Source organism: Pimephales promelas, chromosome 8 (assembly GCF_988280905.1).
Source record: "Pimephales promelas chromosome 8, fPimPro1.hap1.1, whole genome shotgun sequence".
Lineage (NCBI taxonomy): Eukaryota > Metazoa > Chordata > Actinopteri > Cypriniformes > Leuciscidae > Pimephales > Pimephales promelas.
The window spans coordinates 1,012,308-1,032,499 of NC_142776.1; the positions used below are offsets into that span (position 1 = coordinate 1,012,308).

General features: G+C 40.8%; 1 protein-coding gene across 4 annotated transcripts in view; it reads left to right on the plus strand.

The window, feature by feature from the left end:
* rbfox2 (RNA binding fox-1 homolog 2) overlaps positions 1-19,637 on the plus strand; it is a 41,771-nt gene extending 22,134 nt beyond the window's left edge. Inside the window, exons 3-12 of one of the 4 annotated variants that reach the window (XR_016169419.1) lie at positions 506-658; positions 970-1,023; positions 2,849-2,941; positions 11,336-11,423; positions 11,520-11,576; positions 13,174-13,327; positions 13,817-13,859; positions 14,142-14,184; positions 17,310-17,401; positions 19,057-19,075. Coding sequence is in view for 3 of the 4 variants with exons in the window: in XM_039656598.2 (XP_039512532.1) it covers positions 506-658; positions 970-1,023; positions 2,849-2,941; positions 11,336-11,423; positions 11,520-11,576; positions 13,174-13,327; positions 14,142-14,184; positions 17,310-17,401; positions 19,057-19,147; positions 19,436-19,480 (870 nt within the window). In the remaining variant the exon portion in view is untranslated. Of the gene's footprint in view, positions 1-505; positions 659-969; positions 1,024-2,848; positions 2,942-11,335; positions 11,424-11,519; positions 11,577-13,173; positions 13,328-13,816; positions 13,860-14,141; positions 14,185-17,309; positions 17,402-19,056; positions 19,148-19,435 lie in introns of those variants that run through there. The other 3 variants (XM_039656598.2, XM_039656597.2, XM_039656601.2) reach the window with 3 other exon arrangements.
* The last annotated feature ends 555 nt before the right edge of the window (positions 19,638-20,192 follow it).

The window sequence follows — 20,192 nt, forward strand, 5'->3', positions numbered from 1 at the left end:
GCCCGATAAAGCGCGAGTCGCCTCAAATTGAATGAAATTATTTACAGTTGTATTGAAATTAGGGCTGTGCAAAAATTAATTGCGATTAATCGCAACCAAAATAAAAGTCTGTGTTTACATAATATGTTTGTGTGTGCTGTATATAATTATTTTATATATAAATACCTGTGCATGCATGTATATATTTAAGAATTATTTGCGCTTAAATTCTGTATATATATATATAAATACATAATCTATATTATATAAATATTTTATATATGAATAACACATTTTCTCAAATATATACATGCATGTGTGTGTATTTATATATACAAAATAATTATATACAGCACACACAAATATATTATGTAAACACAGACTTTTATTTTGGATGCGATTAATCGCAATTAATTTTTGCACAGCCCTAATTGAAATGTAATTAATAAGAGGGATAAAAAATGTGAATTGAATTGAATATTGAATATTCTTCCAACCCTAATATTTGTGTGTGTGTGTGTGTCAGCTGTCAGACGGCTCTCCTCAGGCAGACGGGCAGTGTGTGTCCGCCGGCGGTTCGGGCAGCGAGGACTCGGAGGCCAAAGGGACGCCCAAACGCCTCCACGTGTCCAACATCCCCTTCCGCTTCAGGGACCCGGACCTGCGGCAGATGTTCGGGGTACGGCTCGCTCTTACACTCATTCATCACACACACACACACACTCTGTGACGTGTAAAAGGGACAGTTCTGCCCCCTGCTGACCGGCTCTGATAGTCAAATCAACCAGCTTTATTTATTAATACAGCGCTTTTTACAACTCGGAGTGTTTCAGAGCAGCTTTACAGAGATAACAGGAACAGAATAGCGTCAGTGCAGCGACGGGTCGTTAAAGGGATTGTTGTAATTGCAGCTCTTCTTTTATAATGGCAAGGCTCAAACCGCTGTGTGTTTATGCTCTCTCTCTCTCTCTCTCTCTCTGTGTGTGTTAGCAATTTGGAAAGATTCTGGACGTGGAGATCATTTTCAATGAGAGAGGCTCAAAGGTAATAATCTTTTTAATTGAATGCATTTAAATATAATGTATAATATAGTGGATGTTGTTACACTAAAAGGAACCGTTCACCCAAATGAAATAAATCCTCATTTGCGAGATGTTTAGAAAAATCATTTTGTACATACACTTTTTTTTTGTCTGTTTGTTTTTATTATGTGTTTAAATGTTTAATATGGATCTGCCATGTAATAGCTGATGATGCTGATATGGGGATAAACTCAAACAACTTGTGCGACCAACCTCCAAAAACACAGAAAAAGCTCTATGTAATAAAGTGGGACGTGTGTTGACCTGATAAGGCACTTGCTTCCAGTGTTGTGAATTAAACTTACGTGCAAAATTTTGATATTGTACAAAGATTTTGCAAATAAAGTCGTGTTCAAGAGAACAAAATCATCAGATCCTGGGAAATTGGTGTAAAATATCATTAATAAAGCTAAGTTTTATTATCCTCCATCATAAACGAGTGTGTGTCGAGCGTCAGGCGAAACACAGTAAACGCTGTCGTGTTCTCTGGTGTTCGGGAACACACTTGTGTGTGTGTGTGTGTGAGGCGCTTCTGGAGGGAATTACACCCAATCATTCTGATCACACACACTTTCAGTAACACCAAACCAACATTAGAGACGCTGCGACGCCATTGGTCCTCTGGGTACTCCGGTTATCCAATCACAGTTTATTGTTGCGCATGCGAGATTTATTCAGTAAATGTGTTTCAATCGTAATTTTCAATTTAATTTTTTTTATTTTATCCCAAAATTTCCCCCCCCCCCCCCTTTTTTGAATAGACATGGAAATGCTCATTTCAAACTTAAATGGTTGTAATTCAAGAATGCTTTGTAATATAGACGTGAGATTGGTCTCGTTTTAAAGAAGACATTTGGCAGATTTTTCTCGGCGTGAAATAAATTAAGAAAGTGAAACAGAAAAAAAGTTATAGAAATTTTAGGTTGTAAAAATGTAGTTTTTTATTAGTATTTTATATAAAATATATATTTTCAAAACCTGGGCTACTCTAAAACTGCAGAAAAATCAAAGCCAAAAATCTGAACAAGTTGTGTTTCAATTTTTAGGTCAATCTCAAAAAATTAACTTTAGTTTGGGCGCAGTACCAAACTTTTTCACTAGGGCACAACCAGACTCCATTACAGTGTTTTGAGTGATCTGAACCATTATTTTCATAAATTTCACACAATTTATGAAGTAGAAATCCTATTTCAGAAGTAGTATGGGAAGTTTGGCATATTGCCATAACACAAATGGTGAATTTATAATTTTTTTTTTGTAATATTTAAAACATTTTCAGACCCTTTTTTTCCTAAAATAATTCAAGGAATGCATGAAATCAAACTGAGGTTTCTAACTTTTTTTCATGTTCATTGGTATTTCAAAATAAAGGTCTGAACACGCTTTAATATTCTTGTTGCAAATAGATAAATTACGGCTTCTGTGTAAATTATTTTGAAAATCAGTCACCAAATATGGAAACTAGAGATTGTAAGCTTTCAAATGCTATATATAGTTTGTCAATAATATAACTTAAGGTCTTTTCTAAGATATTTTTGTTTTAAAAATATAATGGCAAGAGTCCCACGGTGACGGTTAAGTAAAAAATCTCCAAGAATAATATAAAACCGTAGCAGTCCCTGTGACTCGTGTGTATTCTGAAGTCACATGACGCGTGTGTGTGACGAACCGACTAAATGATTATTCGCTGAACTAAACATCTGGTTCGGTGCTTCCACACGTGTGGGTGAATCGTTCCGAGTGTGTCTTCATCTGTGTGTGTGTGTGTGTGTGTGTGTGTGCTCCAGGGGTTTGGGTTTGTGACGTTTGAGACGAGTGCGGACGCAGAGAAGGCGCGCGAGCGTCTCCACGGGACCATCGTGGAGGGACGGAAGATCGAGGTGAGTGTGTCTCTCTCTCTCTCTCTCTCTGATGTCCCATTTTACACCTTTACTGACCTAATGTGTCCTGGACCTGCTCAAGATGCTCAGCTGTGTGTGGCATTATGGGAAACGTGTGTGTGTGTGTGTGTGTGTGAGCTTAGCAATGCATGGTTGCATCTCTACTGCAGTCCACTGAGTTTCTCGGCTGTTTTTGATTGGTTGTTGTCTGGCTGAGTGTTGGTTATTAACAGCATGTGATTAATTTGTATTGATTTGTTTGTTTGTTTTTGAGTTCTTTGTGTTTTGTACTGAGCATGCTCACAGTTAGCCAATCACATGCGTGCGTTTGACGCTGTCTCTGTTTCTCCTGGTTTGAATGGCTTCATAAAACATTTGCTTGGACTCTTACGACACTTGAGGACTGTCCGACGATCTGAATGCTTTTCACAAATTTGGTGTTGTCCCTTTGATATGGCATTCGTGTGCATAGTGTGAGAAAGCGGCTCACTTTCCAGATGCTTGTGTTCTTGTTTTTAGTGCATTTGTAGATTGTTCTATGAATCTGGGAGATGAGAAGAAGCCTGTTGCTTGCTGTGTGTGTGTGTGTGTGTGTGTGTGTGAGCATGGAGCCGCGTGTGTTTCCCTCGTGAGGCCCAGCGTGTCGCAGTGCTGGTTTTTCTGGGTGTTTAATAGTTCTCGAACTCCTCCAGGGGTTTGACCTGCATGACCTCTGAGACGCTGCCTGTGTTTGTCTCTCATAGACCGGGGGAAATCATTCGGTTTGTTATTATTCTTTCTTTTTTGTCACCTCTCAGGCTAAGTCATTTTCATTTCTAAATTAATTGGGAAGTGTGTTTTAATTCGGGCTAATGGTAATGTGAGTGTGTAGATCAGGGGTGTCAAACTCCAGTGTGCCGGATGTGTTGCGTCATGTGGGTCGAATGTTTTCTTTGTTTCAGTGACCGTCGTCCAGTGCTGTATAACCGACCGCTCATCTGGGAAACCCGTTAGTAAAGCGCCGTTCGTTCGGTCTCTGCCGTCTCTACAAGTATGATCATAAAACAATACAATACTGCACATTTATCTTATTTTCTACATGGTAAGTAGCTGTTTATTAAGGGGGTAATGTACAGTCGCTGCGGGGTCGGTGAGATCGGTGTTAAAGGAGTAGTTCACTTTAAAAAAACTTTTGCTGATAATTTACTTGCCCCGTGTCATCCGAGATGTCCACGTCTTTCTTTCTTCAGTCGAAAAGAAATTAAGGTTTTTGATTTTCTCCATATAATGGACTTCAATGGGAACCAAACGGGACAGTTTCAGTGCAAACTGTTCAAAGGGCTTTAAACGATTCGCTCATTTAATAAATAAATAACAAAGTTTAAGTTTTATAAGCTCGCTGTGACGCACGTTCGTTACTCCTGTTCGGACTCGTTCGTCAAAATGAACGAATCTATTTCCGAGTCATTTGGTTCATTCAACGAACGTAACGAACGAATTGACTCGAACAGGAGAGTCACGAACGCGCATCACAGAACAGTGCAAGGCGAGCATTTGTGCTTATAAAACTTTATCAAACGAGCGATCGTTTCGCTTGAAATCGTTTAAAGCCCTTTGAACAGTTTGCACTGAAACTGTCTTTTGGACCTTGAACCGTTTGGTTCCCATTGAAGTCCATTATATGGAGAAAATCCTGGAATGTTTTCATCAAAAACCTTTCTTTTCGACTGAAGAAAGAAAGACGTGGACATCTTGGATGACATGGGGGCGAGTAAATTATCAGCAAAAGTTTTTTTTAAAGTGAACGACTCCTTTAATGTTTCTTCTGCTCAGCAAGGAGGCTTTTATTTGATCAATAATATTAATATTGTGACATATAATTAGAATGTAAATCAGCCGTTTTCTGTGTGAATACACAGTAAAGTGTAATTTATTCCTGAATTAATAAGTCTTCAGTGTCAGATGATCCTTCAGAAATCACTCTAATATGATCATCTGATATATTATGATCAAGAAATATCAGTGTTTAAAACTGGATTCTTTGATGGATAGAAAGTAAATATAATCTGAAATACAATCATTTGTAGCATTAAACACTACCGCTCAAAAGTTGAAGGTCAGTACAAATTTTTATTTTATTTTTTTGGGGGAAATAAAAAAATAAATCAATACTTTTATTCACCAGGGACGAATTCTAAATGGCTCAAAAGTGACAGTAAAGACTTTTATAATGTTACAAAAAATTCTATTCTATTTATAAATTCTAATTCTATCTATCCAGTTTTAAATATTGATAATAATCAGAAATGCTCCTTGATCCTCATATTAGAGTGATTTCTGAAGGATCATGTGACACTGAAGATGCTGAAAATACAGGAATAAATTACACTTTACTGTATAATCACATTGAAAACATCTGATTTACAATCTAATCACAATATTAATATTTGTAATCAAATAAGCGCCGCCTTGCTGAGCAGAAGAAACAAACATCTCACCGATCGAAAACTTTGACCGTGAGTGAACGTTATCACTTAATAACCAGTTCTGTGGTGAAACCAGATTTATTAATCCCATTCAAACCCTTGAGATGTTTAACTATCTGAATGTATTCCATATTTTTTGTTTAGTTTTCTTGTTGTTTGTTAGATAGCCCTGCATCAAAAACAGTATTAAATTTAAATCAGTTACTACGACACAAACAGCTCCAGATCATGCCAGACTCTTTCAGTGGAGGATTTTGTGAGATTATAACATTTTTCATTTGTCGTCCACAGATTGGGCTTCAAATGTGCACACGAACCAAATAAACAGGTTCCACACGTAAGCGCTCACATGTTGTGCTTAATTGGCAGAAACAGGGATATTCCACCCATATAAGCAAAGCTGTGTTTAAGCGTAGCATCTTTGATTGTGTTTGGCACCCCTGGTGTAGATGCATGATGCCTGTAGCTCTAGCGCCCCCTGGTGTCGTGGCTGTGTGCATGGGAGCGCGGCGGCGGCGGCGGCGACGGCTTCGTGTGGGTTTGCATGAGTCTGATTAGTTTCAGACCATCAGATTCATTGGAAATCGGGAAACGGGTTTAACAGGCAGACGGAGTCAGTTTCATTTGGGTTTGCTTTTTTTGAATGCCATTGAAATATATATTTCTATATGTAAATATGTAATGACACCCTAATGTTTGTTTGTGTTTTCTGGAGAGCAGATCTGTGGAGAGAGCGATGCACAACCTCTTCACTCATCTCTCTCTCTCTCTCTCTCTCTGGCCAGTCTCACTGTGTTTCCTGTCTGTTGCATCACTTCCTGTCCCTGTGTCTATTTATAAACCCTCTGATGTCACTGTCTAGGCCCCTCCCCTGGGTGATGTCATTAGTCCGGCATGTTAGACTCACAGACTGCTCTCTTAGACGCTTTTTTGACTCAGTCGCAGATTCGCTCTGTGCTGCATTTCACTACGTGTGTGTGTGTGTGTGTGTGTGTGTGCTTGTTGAGTTCCTCTAATCATTCGTCCCTTTCTCCTCCTCCTCTATGACACAGACGAATGCGGCTGCAGGCTCTTTAGCACTCCTAAAGCTACAGATTTGATCACCTGAAGATTTGTCTTGTCCGTGTGAATGTCTGCCTCAGAGTTTCCCTCGTCCGGTTCTTCACTGGACTTTTGCTCTTTTTGTTTTCCTCTCCTCTTTTCTAGTTGTTCACTCATTCTTTGCATTTGGTTTGCTCTTTTTGGTTTTCTCCTTTTTCCTTTCTGTTCCCTTGACGATTTCTGTGTTGTTGTTATTGTTGTCAGTCTCCACGGTAACTGCTCGCGTGTCGTCACGCCGTTTCCTGGCTCATGGTAAGTTTGTGTATGTACGGCTTCATCCCTGATCAATCCCACCAACTCAAACCCCCTGAGATCTAAAACTCCAGCCCTCCCCAGCTTTACAAACTGTGGTCTTTCGCTCTTTTGCACTGATTAGCTTGTTGAGGGATCAGAGATGCGTTAAAGCCCTCGCGGAGACGACGGCAGCCCTCGTCCTCGTTACGAAGTTTGGCCGAGCGCATCCAGCTAGTGGCGTCTGTTCGCGGCTAGCGCAATCGCATCTCCTCCCTGAGGTCTGTCCTGATCTTCTGTTCATCAGAGGCATGGGGGAAAAGAGCTTTATGAAATCATCATGTCTATTATAGTCGCTAAGGACCACAGAGTGCTGACAGAAATGATATTCCCTCCCAGTGCTCGCCATTGCTCCTCTTTTCTCCATCGCTCTCATGATCATTAACACTTTTCCCACGCACTGACATGGCTGATATGAGACTGTCACACTAAACCCCTCCATTTCTCTCCATCCATCCATCCAATGATCTATCCTGTGGTTCTAATGAGCTCTCGTTAGGGGGGTGGGCGTTATGACCAGCCGTATACACTTACAATGTGGGTCACAAATTTTAATTTGGATCTTAATGGGTGCAAACCAACACATCAGATCATTTAGCAGACGAGTGATGTTGAATCTGCGTCACATGACTATAACCAGACCTGAGGCCGGTTGCACCCGCGCTATATCAGTCGTAAACGGCAATGGGCGTCGGGTGTGATGCGCGATACTGACGCATTATATTTATGGGATCATATCAATAAAGATAAAAATATGATATTTTGCTGAGTGTGTTTGTGCCTTTGCGGGTGTAGGGCGGCCGTGGACCGAGGTCAGTTCGCAGTAGTGACAAATCTTGAGTATAAATTACGTATAAATGAGTATAAATTACGATTAATCGCATCCAAAATAAAAGTTTGTGTTTACATAATATATGTGTGTGTATTGTGTATAATTATTTTGCATATATAAATACACACACATGCATGTGTATATTTAAGAAATATTTGCATGAATAGACTGTATATATATTTATACATGATTTATATTAAATATAAATATTAATATTTTATATATTAACAAAATTTTCTTAAACATATATATACAAAATAATTATACACAGTACACAAACATATATTATGTAAAGACAAACTTTTATTTTGGATGCGATTAAACGTTGCCCAGCCCTAGTTTAAATGTTTGTTTTAGTTTTTTTAAAGTCAATAAATATATCCCATAAAACTCATCTTTGATAACCAAAATTACATATTTTTTCCTTGGAAAAAATGTCTTCATGCCTTAAAATATCTTGAATGTAACTCGACACCCTGGCCTCATTTAGTATATTTTGCTCTCTGAATATACAAATGAGCCCCGCCTCCACTCACTCACTCACTCACACTGGTTGGCGATCACGCGTTGATCTGATTGGTTACAAGGTCGTTTGTGACAGAAACAGCAATGCTGTCGACTTATGAATTTACACATGGTTTAGCGTATTAAAAACAACATTAAACGCTGGATTTCCACCAAAGGGGGACTTTGCTTTAGAAAGGTTAAAATGCCAATTAACGTTAATGTTTTTTATATATATTAAATATATGCATCATCTTTTGTCAAATGGAGTGCCGACGTTATCACATCACTTTGTAGGCCAAAATTCGGAAGTGAGTTAGCATTTTAGCAAAAGTCTATGGGATTTTTGAATGGGTTTTTGCTAAAACGCCTGAAATAAGGTCTGTGGTGAACAAAGCCTCTAAATATTTTCACATTTTGATCTATGACATAGAACACACAGTTATAACCTGCTTGTGTTTTTTTTAAAACTTTGTATAGGCTTCAAAATGTATACATTTTCAATTAACTTGTAAAGATTATCTTGATAGACAAAACGTGTAAGGGTCACAACTCTTTGTTAAACACAGATCTTATTTTTTGCGATTTTCCAAAAGTCTATGGGGAAAATGCATAGCTTTTCGATCGAGGGAACCCATGCGCCGCTAGCTTCCGAAGAGACGTCAACACTTCGGCACTCTATTCTTACATTTAATCAAATTTAATTATAATACTAATAAGACACAATAGGGCTGTTACCAATCAAAAGAAATCAGTATCAACTAAATATACTGAAAAGCTAAAGTCATAATATTGAGGGATTTCTAAATGTATTTTTATAGACTAAATTACTCTACAGCGCACATCGTTTAAAACGGCTAGCGATCGAAAGCAACGTGAAGTCTGCCATTTTTTATGGACACAACAAGGATTTATGCGTTGAAATCGCACAATTTGACACGGTGATTATTGTAAGTCTGAACCCTGCATTAATGTAAACTAATTATGTATGCAAGCGCTTACAATACACATCGTTTCAAAGCAGCTTCACAGAAAATCCTGATAATTTCTATAATACCGTCATGCCTTAGTCGCATTTAGCAGATTAAAGAGCCGAGCGATGATATAGTTTACATTCTGCATCAATACAAGCGATCTAAATCAAAATATGTGATGTCATTGCTCCTTAATGTTAAAATACAGTGGCCGAACGTCGTAAAAATACATTCGATTTCAGTGTGAAACTATATTTACCAGTTATGTGAGGCCAAATAATTGAGGCTAAACTGCGTTTCCTGCGAACGTGAAAGGCCGCGATTGGATCATTGAAGGAAATCATGGGATATTGTGTGACTGAATGAACCAAATTGAGTAGAGAATCCGTTAAATGTGGACTTAAGTTGGGCCCTATAAAATCCTTTTTATTTTTTCCCAAATTCCGTTTTTTCCGTTTTAATTTTTGCAAATTCCGTTTTTTCCGTTTGAATTTTTGGGAATTCAGTTTTTTTTACCCTTTACTGTTATTTTAGTTGTAAAAAGACCATTTAATGTTGCTTTTAATGTTAATGATTAAAATGTACACAAATAAAATAGGCATTTACTCTTAAAACGACAAATACTGCATGATGCAACATAACACTGCACTCTAAGTACTTCAAGTAACAACAAAATATGGTCATGAGCTTTAAACTGTCCTGTAAAATAAATTATATCGCCCAGATTTGCTTCCCCGTCTCTCTGCATTCTTCTCCCACACAAAAAACGAATTTCATTCCAAATATGTAAAATTCCGCGAGATTCCGCGTTAACACTAGATTCCGCGTTAATTGCCCAATTCCGCGATTCCGTGATCGGGCCCTACTTAAGTGAGATCTCAAACAAACCGCGGGAGCGACCCGATCTCTAAAAAGGGCGTCTGGAGGTCACGCCACTCTCTTCTGTTGGGTTTGGTTGGGAAAAGTCTCTATACCGATCGACACATTTCTCATGGTCATGGCGCCCGGCCCTAACACGCATCTTTCATCTCATTTGTGGTTGTTTGAATCACTCCATCATGCTTCTCCAGTTCAGGCCCAGATATCTGCTGATTATTGCACAGCCTATGAGCCAAAAACGTCCCTAAATACACACACACATCGAAATTGTTCCTCAGACGATATTTCTGCCCTTATATTCATGTGAGGATGAGCGACTCAAGCTTGTTTTGGTCTTTGGTTATGGACAGTGTGTGTGTGTGAGTGAGTGTGTGTGTGACGGTGTTTGCATATTGGTCTTCAGCGTGTGAAAGAACCGTGTTGATGCCTGCCGGTGTTTTCCGTCTTCATGATTTCATTTATTGTGACATGTAGCATATGCATCTCTCTCTCTCTCTCTTTCTCTCTCACCCATAAACTCCGTCACTCCTCACAAGGTCTGACAACAACCAATCACAGGCTTCCTTTCATTTGACGCACTTTGTTGTACTTGTTCATGACAAACTGGATGGCTTTTTGAGTTTGACGTTTCTGATTGGGTGGATTGTTCTCTCTCTCTCTGTCTCTCTCTTTTCTTCTCCCGTTTTTGTGGTTCCATTGAATGTCGACTGGCTCTTTTTTTCTTTTCTCTCCTGCATCCCTCTGTTTCCGAACATCCCCCCCCCCTTCTCTCTCGGTATGATGTGTTGTTTTCACGAGGGGGCGGGATTAAGCTGCAGAGTATTTGGATTGGTCCATAGGCTGCATCTGATGCTTGCTGATTGGCTGATATGCTCATTTCTGGTTAATGGACTGTAATTGGCTGAATGTGATTTTGCTAAGAGCTGTGCACAGTGTATTGATTTCGTCATGTGTGATCTCTTTGTTTCTCTCTGTTTATCTCTCTCCTCCATTTTAGCAATGGAATGCCCTGTTTTTCATTTTGCTTTGACGCATTGATTTCTGGGTTTTTGTGTTGAATGTTTGAAGATCAGTGGGAGTTTTTTGATGCATGAAGCAATATAAGGGAATATCAATGAGTCCACAATTTCTGCTTTAAATCTAGTTCAAAGAATTGATTATCGAATGTCTTTTATTTTGAGATTTGGGTGATCTGTGAACTTCACTACATGTAAATACCGTAATTCAGATTTAGTCGTCTAACTGTTTGCAGAGTGACGTTTGGATTAAAACGGCTTTAGTTGTGAATGCACCAGTGCTTTTGCGTCTCTGTCTCTGATCAGATTGTCCTTCTGTCTCTGTCGAACAGGTCAATAACGCTACAGCTCGAGTGATGACCAATAAGAAGTTGGTTAGCCCGTATGCTAACGGCGAGGGTCTCAGTACACTGCCCTACGGTAAAACCACCTCACCTCGGTCTTTCACTTCTTCTTCAGTTGTTAGCGATGAAGCTAGGCAGATAATCGGAGGCTTTTCTCTGTGTTTGGGTTCAGCCGGGTGGAAACTGAGTCCCATGATGGGCGCCATGTATGGACCGGAGCTCTACGCAGGTGAGACGTTTGGCATCGTACAAAGTAATGTTCATTTTCCTGTTGAAGTGTCGCGTGGTTGTTCTCGTTCCACGCCATCGTCATATATATATATATATATATAATATAAATCATTCCAGAAGTAGTGCTGTCAAACGATTAAAATATTTAATCGCGATTAATCGCATTAATGTCGTAGTTAACTCGCGATTAATCGCACATTTTTATCTATTACGCGTGTGCCGCGTCCTGTTGCAAAAGCATGTGGGAAAAAAAAACTACAAAGTTTGCTAGGCCAAAAAGGCTGTTAATCGTGCGTTAAAATGGGTTAACGCCGTTAATAACGCGTTTAACTGACAGCCCTAGTATGAAGTATCCGGATGTGTTCTTGATATCGAGGATCGAACCGTTAAAAATCCCGTACGAATTCCCGTACGATCCCGTACGAACACTTTTGTTTTCGCTTGTTTTGTTCTGTACAATTTAAAGAAAGTGAAAAACTTTTTATTGCCATATAAATAAACTATCTTTGACTGAACAATTAACATTAAATACATTTAAACAATAGTTACAAATCAAATGATATGTAAATATCATTTACATATTAGGCGCTCCTCGTCTAATTCGCGCCGCAGAAATTTTTCACGCGCGTAACGCGTCTTTGCATTGACTTAATATTGAAATCATTCGCGCCTGACGCGCTATTCGCGTCCGGTGTGAACGTACCGTTATAATGCAGATTCGCAATCATGGAATGCGTCACTTCTGGCGTTTTACCGGTTAATTGACGTGGGTAATTTGCAATTGAGGATTTTTTCAAATCGAGGAATCGTGACAGCCCTAGTACTAGGGTTGGGTATCGTTTGAATTTGAACGATTCTGATTCCGATTGCGATTCCTTGTTTCGATTCCGGTTCCTAACAATTCTCGATTTCGATTCTTTTAAGAGGCAGGGTCAAAAAAGTTTAGCTAACCTTGCTAACCAACGGTCTTTCTGAAGGAAATACTCCTTTTGTCACAAATTTTGCATTTTGCAGAGATTTCGTTATTTTTAGAAAAGTGAAGCCACACTTTGGATCGCCGACGTAAGCTACTCATGTTCGACTCGCGCGGTTATGCCAACACTTCCGGTAGACGCTTCTTCGTTGGTGTTGTTCAGCGGTTTCTTCTTCCGCTCGGCGGACTGTGAATATCGAAACTAGGAATCGAAATTTTAACTTTTGAACGATCCCGGGAAAAACGAAAAGTTAGTCTCGGTTCCAATCGATACTCTATTCTCGATACCCAACCCTACCTAGTACTGACGTTAGTTTGTGATGTTGTGAGTGAAGTAAGAAGATCACCGTCTCGCTTTCCACAGAGATGCGTTCCCAGTTCGTTCGTTCGTTCATTCTCCCATCTACAGGTCTGAAATTTCTGTGTGCGTTTTTTGTATTCGTCATTCGGTGGCTCTGAATGGTCAAAACATCGCTCTAAATACAATGCAAAAAACGCAACCCGATCCATGTTTATGACGGACGAGCGTTTCGGGGCGCTGTGCCGGAGCTGAAGCGGTGAGCAGCGGTGTAAACGACCTGAAACCACTGTGAGTGTGTGTGTGATCCTGTGGCTCCTGTAGTTCCAGGGTTCCCGTATCCCACAGCCGCCTCCGCAGCCGCCGCCTCAGCCGCCGCCACCTTCAGAGGAGCCCATCACCTGCGGGGCCGGGGCCGACCGGTGTACGGGGCCGTGCGAGCTGCTGTTCCCCAGCCCACCATACAGGCCTACCCTGGGTAACACTCCTACACACTCACACATACAGGCCTATCTCGGGAAACACCTGCGCTCGCACACACTCACTCATACACACTCATGAACACACACACACACAGATGCAGCAGATGTGATGATGCTCTAGGTTGTCTGCATGCTGCATGCTGCTTCTGCTCACACAATGATGTAATTATGCAATCAGTGACACCAAAAATGCCATTTTCTCCAAACACATGACCCGTTTAATAAGTGTAAATCTGTTATGATGTGACGAAACTGGATCAAAGTGGCATTTTCTTTTCTGTTTAATGACCAAATGCACTGCATGTGTGTGAATTAATGTTTTCACTTTCTCTTTTCCGTGGTCTACACCTGTCCTGCCATCATCTCCTGTGTTTCCTTCCACCGCCACATGGTGGCGCCCTATCCATTTTTTTTTTATTTTGTTCTTCCATCTCTCTTTCTTCCTTCCTTTCTCTTGGCTGTCATTTTGTTTTTCTGTCTCTCAGTGTGGTGTACCAGGATGGGTTTTATGGAGCTACAGAACTGTATGTAAGTATGACACTTACTGTCTCTCGGTTTTTCACTTCCTCTCTCTTTCCTTCTCTCTTTTCCGAGTGCTTTACCGTGTGAAAACTGAAGCCACGCAGAGCCGTTCAATTCTGAATGAGACAACACAACTCACGCGTGAATAAAAAGCGTGTTGCGATTGAATCAGTAAATGAATCGCTCGATTTGTTGTGCGGCTCTGTGTGTGCCAGAGTGTGTGTGTGTGTCTGTGTGTGTGTGTGTGTGTGTCCAGGTTGACGATAGCTTTTTCTGTTTTCTCTGTAGAATAGTGTTTCAGGACACTCTGGTTAGTAGCAGAATGCCTCAGGTAGGCTCACAGACGGATAGTGTGCATCTCTCCTTCTGATTAATACATCTGTTTGATATTGATCGTGTGAGATTGCTGTCTCTGTTTCCCTACTAACTCACAGTAATCTGACAGGAGTGAGGGCTGGAAGGGGGAGAAAGAAATTCTGCTTGATTTCTGCACATTTTCCTCTTTAAATGATTCCGGGCGCATGAGAAAAATTGGCGGCGGCACAGCAACTCTTACTAGGGAAAACACACATTAAACAGCGGTGGAGGGAACACACACCGACATCACAGTACGAGTTATCTTAGCTTTATATCACGGTAGAAGGGAATTTGTTTGATTATCCGTTTTGTTTGGACAAACTACCAGGTCGTCAGATTATTCAAACTTTTAATATAAAACTGATTTTGATTGGATGAACAGCGTTTGAAAACCGTTTTTGAAAAGTTTTGCCAAACCCTTATCTGAGGCTGTGTTCACTCGTGGCATGTTTGCTTGGATCAAACTAACTCTATCTTCATACGAATAAGTGTGAACGCTGCCATCTGAACCAAACTAGCGCACCGAGAGCTGAAAAGATGGTTCTCGATCCGCTTCCAGACAAACTCTGGTGCGTTTCGACTGAAATATGAACGCAATACGGACCGAAGACAGGAAGATGAAAAGCACAGAATGCTTAAGCGCACCTGTTTCTCATTATAGTCGCGATGTTACCCATCACAGTTCAGTACAGGCGTCAGAACCGATTCTCCTCGCTGTGTGTGTGAGAGAGATGGACCAAAGCGGACCAGGACTCACTTTTTTGGTAAAAATTAGACTGAATTAAGTCAACTGAAGCACAACTGTGAACAACACACCCCAATATAAACACCCCTAAAGGAGGGTCTCGTCTACCTGACCGGTGTGTAACGCCCGCATTCCTCATCAGCGTGAGAACCCGTGAGGCCGCGAGAATGCTTGTACTCGTGAGGCCCTGAGAACCCGTGAAAATTCGTGAGACCGTGAGAACTTGTGAGGCCATGAGAACTCGTGAGGGCGTGTGAACCCGTGTCAACTAGGGCTGTTGGAACGAATTCCGAAATTCGTTAAAAAAATCAATACTATTCGAATGCTAAAGTTACTATTCGAATATTGCTTTTATATATATTTAAAAATAAATATATACTTCCGAAGTGACCAGGTGTAAACGGCCCCTTATCGCTTTCTTATTAACAATAGGAGAGCGCGGGAATAGCTTTCGCGTGGCACATTCGCAAGCTCTCGTTCACTCCCTCTCTGCCATCGCGCCGCACGCTATGTATGTTACGCGCGGATTCCGGGAGATTTTAACTAATTTGCGGCCATCAGGGAGACGCTATCAATATGCGGGAGACTCCCGAAACTTCCGACGCGATATGACGATCACATCACCTCAGATCTGAGCCTATTCATCAAGCCAACGCGCTGCAATCTATCGTAAATCAAAGTGAAAGTAAGTCGCAGACGCTAAACACTACCATCTTCATTGAAATTAAAGAAATGAAATATTACCAGGGCTGTTGCCGCTCTCCCTTATTGGTGTCTTTGCTGATTTTGAAATTAGCCGATGATCAATAAAATGCAGCTCAAATCTTTCGCTTTCGGTGACGTGCACTTCATTACATCTGTATAGCGCGGGAATTGAAGATCGGATTAATATCTGTTTTGCAAAAACACATTTATGTGAGCAGGTGTAAATGGAATCGTTTTGATAAATCAGAGCTATCCGATCTGTGTAAACGGCCCCTAAATGTTTATTGTAGTAATGTTAGATGTCCCTCTAGTGGGCCGAACGTGTAACAACAACCACAGGCTATAGTGGCATTGGCGATCCATAAGAATGTGTAACGTCGTAAATATTAATAATAGGATAAATTTGAGCATTTAATATTCGAATATTATTCGAATATTACATAAAATAAGGAATGGAATTCGAATAATATTATAGAGGAAAATTGACAGCCCTAGTGTGAACCCGTGAGAACTCATGAGGCCTTTAGAGCCTGTGAGAATTTGTGAGAACCCATGAGGGCGTGAGAACCCGTGAGGCCGCGCCGCCCAGCTCTCGGCGGGGGTTATTTACACTCGGAGAATGTAAATAATTGTCTGGCTCTGTTCTCGAACCGAATGTCTGTTCTGTGCAGCTCAGGCGTCTGAGACGATAGCTTTATAAGGACTCTGGATGTTTCGGGTTTTGTCAGACTGGATCTGATTCTGTCCCCTTCCCAGAGTCCCTGTCTCTCTCTATATGGCATGTTAACTCGATCTGTGTTGGCATGCAATCACACTTAATTCCTCGTAGATCTCTCTCTCTCTCTCTCTCTCTCTCTCTCTCTCTAGTTACTTGATTTTTCAGCAATGATTCACCGTTTTTCGTTTGACCTTTTCATTTTCAAATCACCTGCTTCTTTTCACCCTCCCCCCCCCTCTCTCTCTCTCTCTCTCCCTCTTTCTCTCTCTCTGCCCCTCTCCCTCACTCCCCCTCCCCCCTCCTCTCTCTCTGCCCCTCACTCTCCCCCCTCCCCCTCCTCTCTCTCTCTCTCTCTCCCTCCCTCACCCCCCCTCCCCCCCCTCTTTCTCTCCCTCCCGTGGATCGAGTTCTCTGATTGGCCGTAGGGTAGAATGCTGAGGAGAGAATGGCGGAAATGGCTTGTTATTTTGAGTTTGGGGTGCATGCAGTCTGTGTGGTCGTGTGGATGTTCTCTAATCTCACTATCTGTCTGTCTGTCTGTCTGAATATGGCACCAGTAATGGATTTGATCACCCCTGGTTGCGTTTGGGGGGTGAAGATGACACTGACGCTAATGCACTCACGATCCCCATTTCTGCTTGTGTCTCCCTCTTTGACAAACAAACAATTGATTCTTAATCATTATGCGAATGACTCCTATCTCACCATGATTGTGCGTTGTTTGCCACTGAGGAAGATTCACAGTGCGTAACAGATTACGGTTCTCCGAATGCGGTTTGTTTGACTGAACATCAGTGGCAGATTGCTTGTTAATGGATTTTAGGTTTGCTTTCCTTAAACGTTTTCATGTCCTTTCCCTGCTAACTCACCACCTCACCTGCCTCCTCTCACTGTGTTGATTTTAAACAAATGTGTGTTTCTGTGTTTGTAGAGCGGCTACACCGCGTATCGCTACACCCAGCCGACGGCCGTAGCGAGTCCAACGGCGGCGGCGGCGGCAGCGGCGGCCGCTTACAGCGACAGGTTAGACATTCAGCGGTGGACGTGTGTTGCGAGCGCAGTTTATTATGAGCAGGGTTTGAAATTAACACGCGCCAGATGTGGCTATAAATCAGCGGTGGCGGGAAACGGTCAAAACACCAGCAATGTGGCGGGTTACTTATGTTTACTCACTTTGCTGTGGCAGTTCGTGTAAGCCTAACTGTGCAGATTTAGCGCAAATACTCGTGAGTCTTCATGATATATTAAATACAGCGTATTGCACAGAATCTGCTCATATCTGCTCACTTCAACACACACGTCACACTACACAACAAATAACGGCACGCTTGTTCACTTACGTTTATTTATTATTTACTGTATTTATTGGGGCAGTCAAAACGATTAATCGCGATTAATCGCATCCAAAATAAAAGTTTGTGTGTACATAATATATTCGGGTGCACTGTGTATAATTATTTTATAAATATAAATACACACACATGCTTGTATATATTTAAGAAATATTTTCATGTATATAGATTTATATACAATTTATATTATATATAAATATAAATATTTTATATATAAATAATATTTTCTTAATATATATATGCATGTGTGTGTATTTTTTATATATATATATATATATATATATATATATATATAATAAAATAATTGTACACAGTGCACCCACATATATTATGTCAACACACAGTTTTATTTTGGATGCGATTAATTGTTTGACAGCCCTAATATTCATATATTTTTTGATGTGCTGTATTGATCTGTCCATTTAAAACACATTTTGGGCGATGAGGATGACAGGATTTTGTTTGAATAAGAAATGAATGTACAAAATACTAATTTTATTTCATATATATTGGTGTATAGATAAGCTGTGACATATGTAATCTGATTTATTTATTTCTGGCTAGTAGTAGTTCTGAGTGAAAGTGAATTTCAAGCCCTGATTATGAGCAAACCCATATGTTGTAATGTCTGGTTATCTAACTCTTGTAACGTGTTGAACATCCTATATCTAATGTGTCGGCAACAAACCAGCCTTTAAATTCCTTTGTAAATCTATCATGCTAGATTATCACCATTGTTTTTTTAACAGTTATACAAAGTTTTTGAGTGCAAAAATCTTATTCACCTAAGAAATAAAAAAGTGTGGCGCTCGAGATCATCAGATCCAAATAGAAATCCCAAACCTGTGCTAACTGACAAAACTACTTCATCAAAAGATTGAATCCAGTATTTGGCAATAACAGCATAACTACATCTTTAGTAGGCCGGTCCACGATTCCAATAAGAGGAATCAAATCTTTTATTTTATTACAAATATCCAGATTTTCAATTCATAGCCACAAATGCAGCAAGGTCAAAAAAGCACAAAACTGATGACAATGGTCAGACGCGATAGCATTAGCATTAGCAGGAAAAAGAAACTCTTCTCTAGGGTTAAAGGAATTAAAGGATGTTTTTCATCTCATCACCTTTTACCAGTTATAAATCATGTAAATGATTCAGACAAAATATTTTCATAATAAAATGGCAAATTTTGACAAAAAAAAAAATCGTTTTAACACTGGATATTGCTGTTGCTGATTTTCATCGATCACATGATTACCTGAACGTGTCTCTGATTATGAGTGTAATCATGTTTTTTTTCTCTCTGAAATGTGTGTGTCCAGCTACGGGCGCGTGTATGCGGCGGATCCGTACGCGGCAGCACTAGCGACCCCCGCGGCGGCGGCGGCAGCGGCGTATGGAGTCGGGGCGATGGTGAGTTTCACACGGAACATTCCCGTACTTGATTCTGATTGGTTGAGCCGCGCTCAAAGCCGTTGTAAATGACCACACACACACACACACCTGTGAGCGCACTGCATCAGTGTTGCTTGGCAACCGCTCTGGAACTACACTGCTTGGCGGAGGAAGAAATGTGTTCTCTGTGTTCTGGTGTCTATTTTATGAATAAAATGAACATGTTTATGGACTAGCCGTTTTCTAAAAGCACTGATCCTCTTGACGGTGTGTGTTCTAGCGGTTCTAACAGCCTCTCTTCCACAGGCCACGCTCTACAGAGGAGGATACAGCCGGTTCTCGCCATACTAACACCTTCACACACTTCCAGATGTGCGGTCCCTGATCCTTACACCGCTGCTGACCTCGGAGGGGAAATCCTAATCACACTTTTGGACAAAAAAAAACAACAACAACAACAACAAAAAAAACCACGCATAACGCGGCGTCTGTTACGAACTCTGAAAAAGGAATGCAACTCTAAATCAGTTCGAAGAAGGTGGATTTTTTTTTTTTTTAAGGAAACCTGACATCATGAACACTAAATCGTAACAGATCTCTGACTGAAACTGCTCGACTGAGAAGCTCAAATCATTTCTTCCTTCGGCTCGTCTCTCTGCACATATGCATGCAGTAACGGCTCTAGACTGCCTCTAGTGGCCATTGAACTACATGTGCTCAGAGCGCAGGACCAGTGAACACGTCACGTCACCCTCACTGTTCCACACTACAATAATGATCAATATTCTTTAAGAAACATAGACTCGTTCATCCGGACCGCTCTCGTCTCGGTTTGAAGTGCGTGGATCCCATCCGCTCTGTACGGGAGGACGATGATGCTATTATCCCAAATACAGCGACGTGACGAGAGACTACATCATGCTTTTCCTTTCTCTGGAGAGATGTCGTGACGCGCCGGGACTGTCCTGATAAAATCCGTCTTGCTGAAAGCTTTGTGTTCTTTAAACAGTACCTCCGTTCAGACCATTTTCAAGAGGCGTACCTTTAAAATTAAATAGTCATT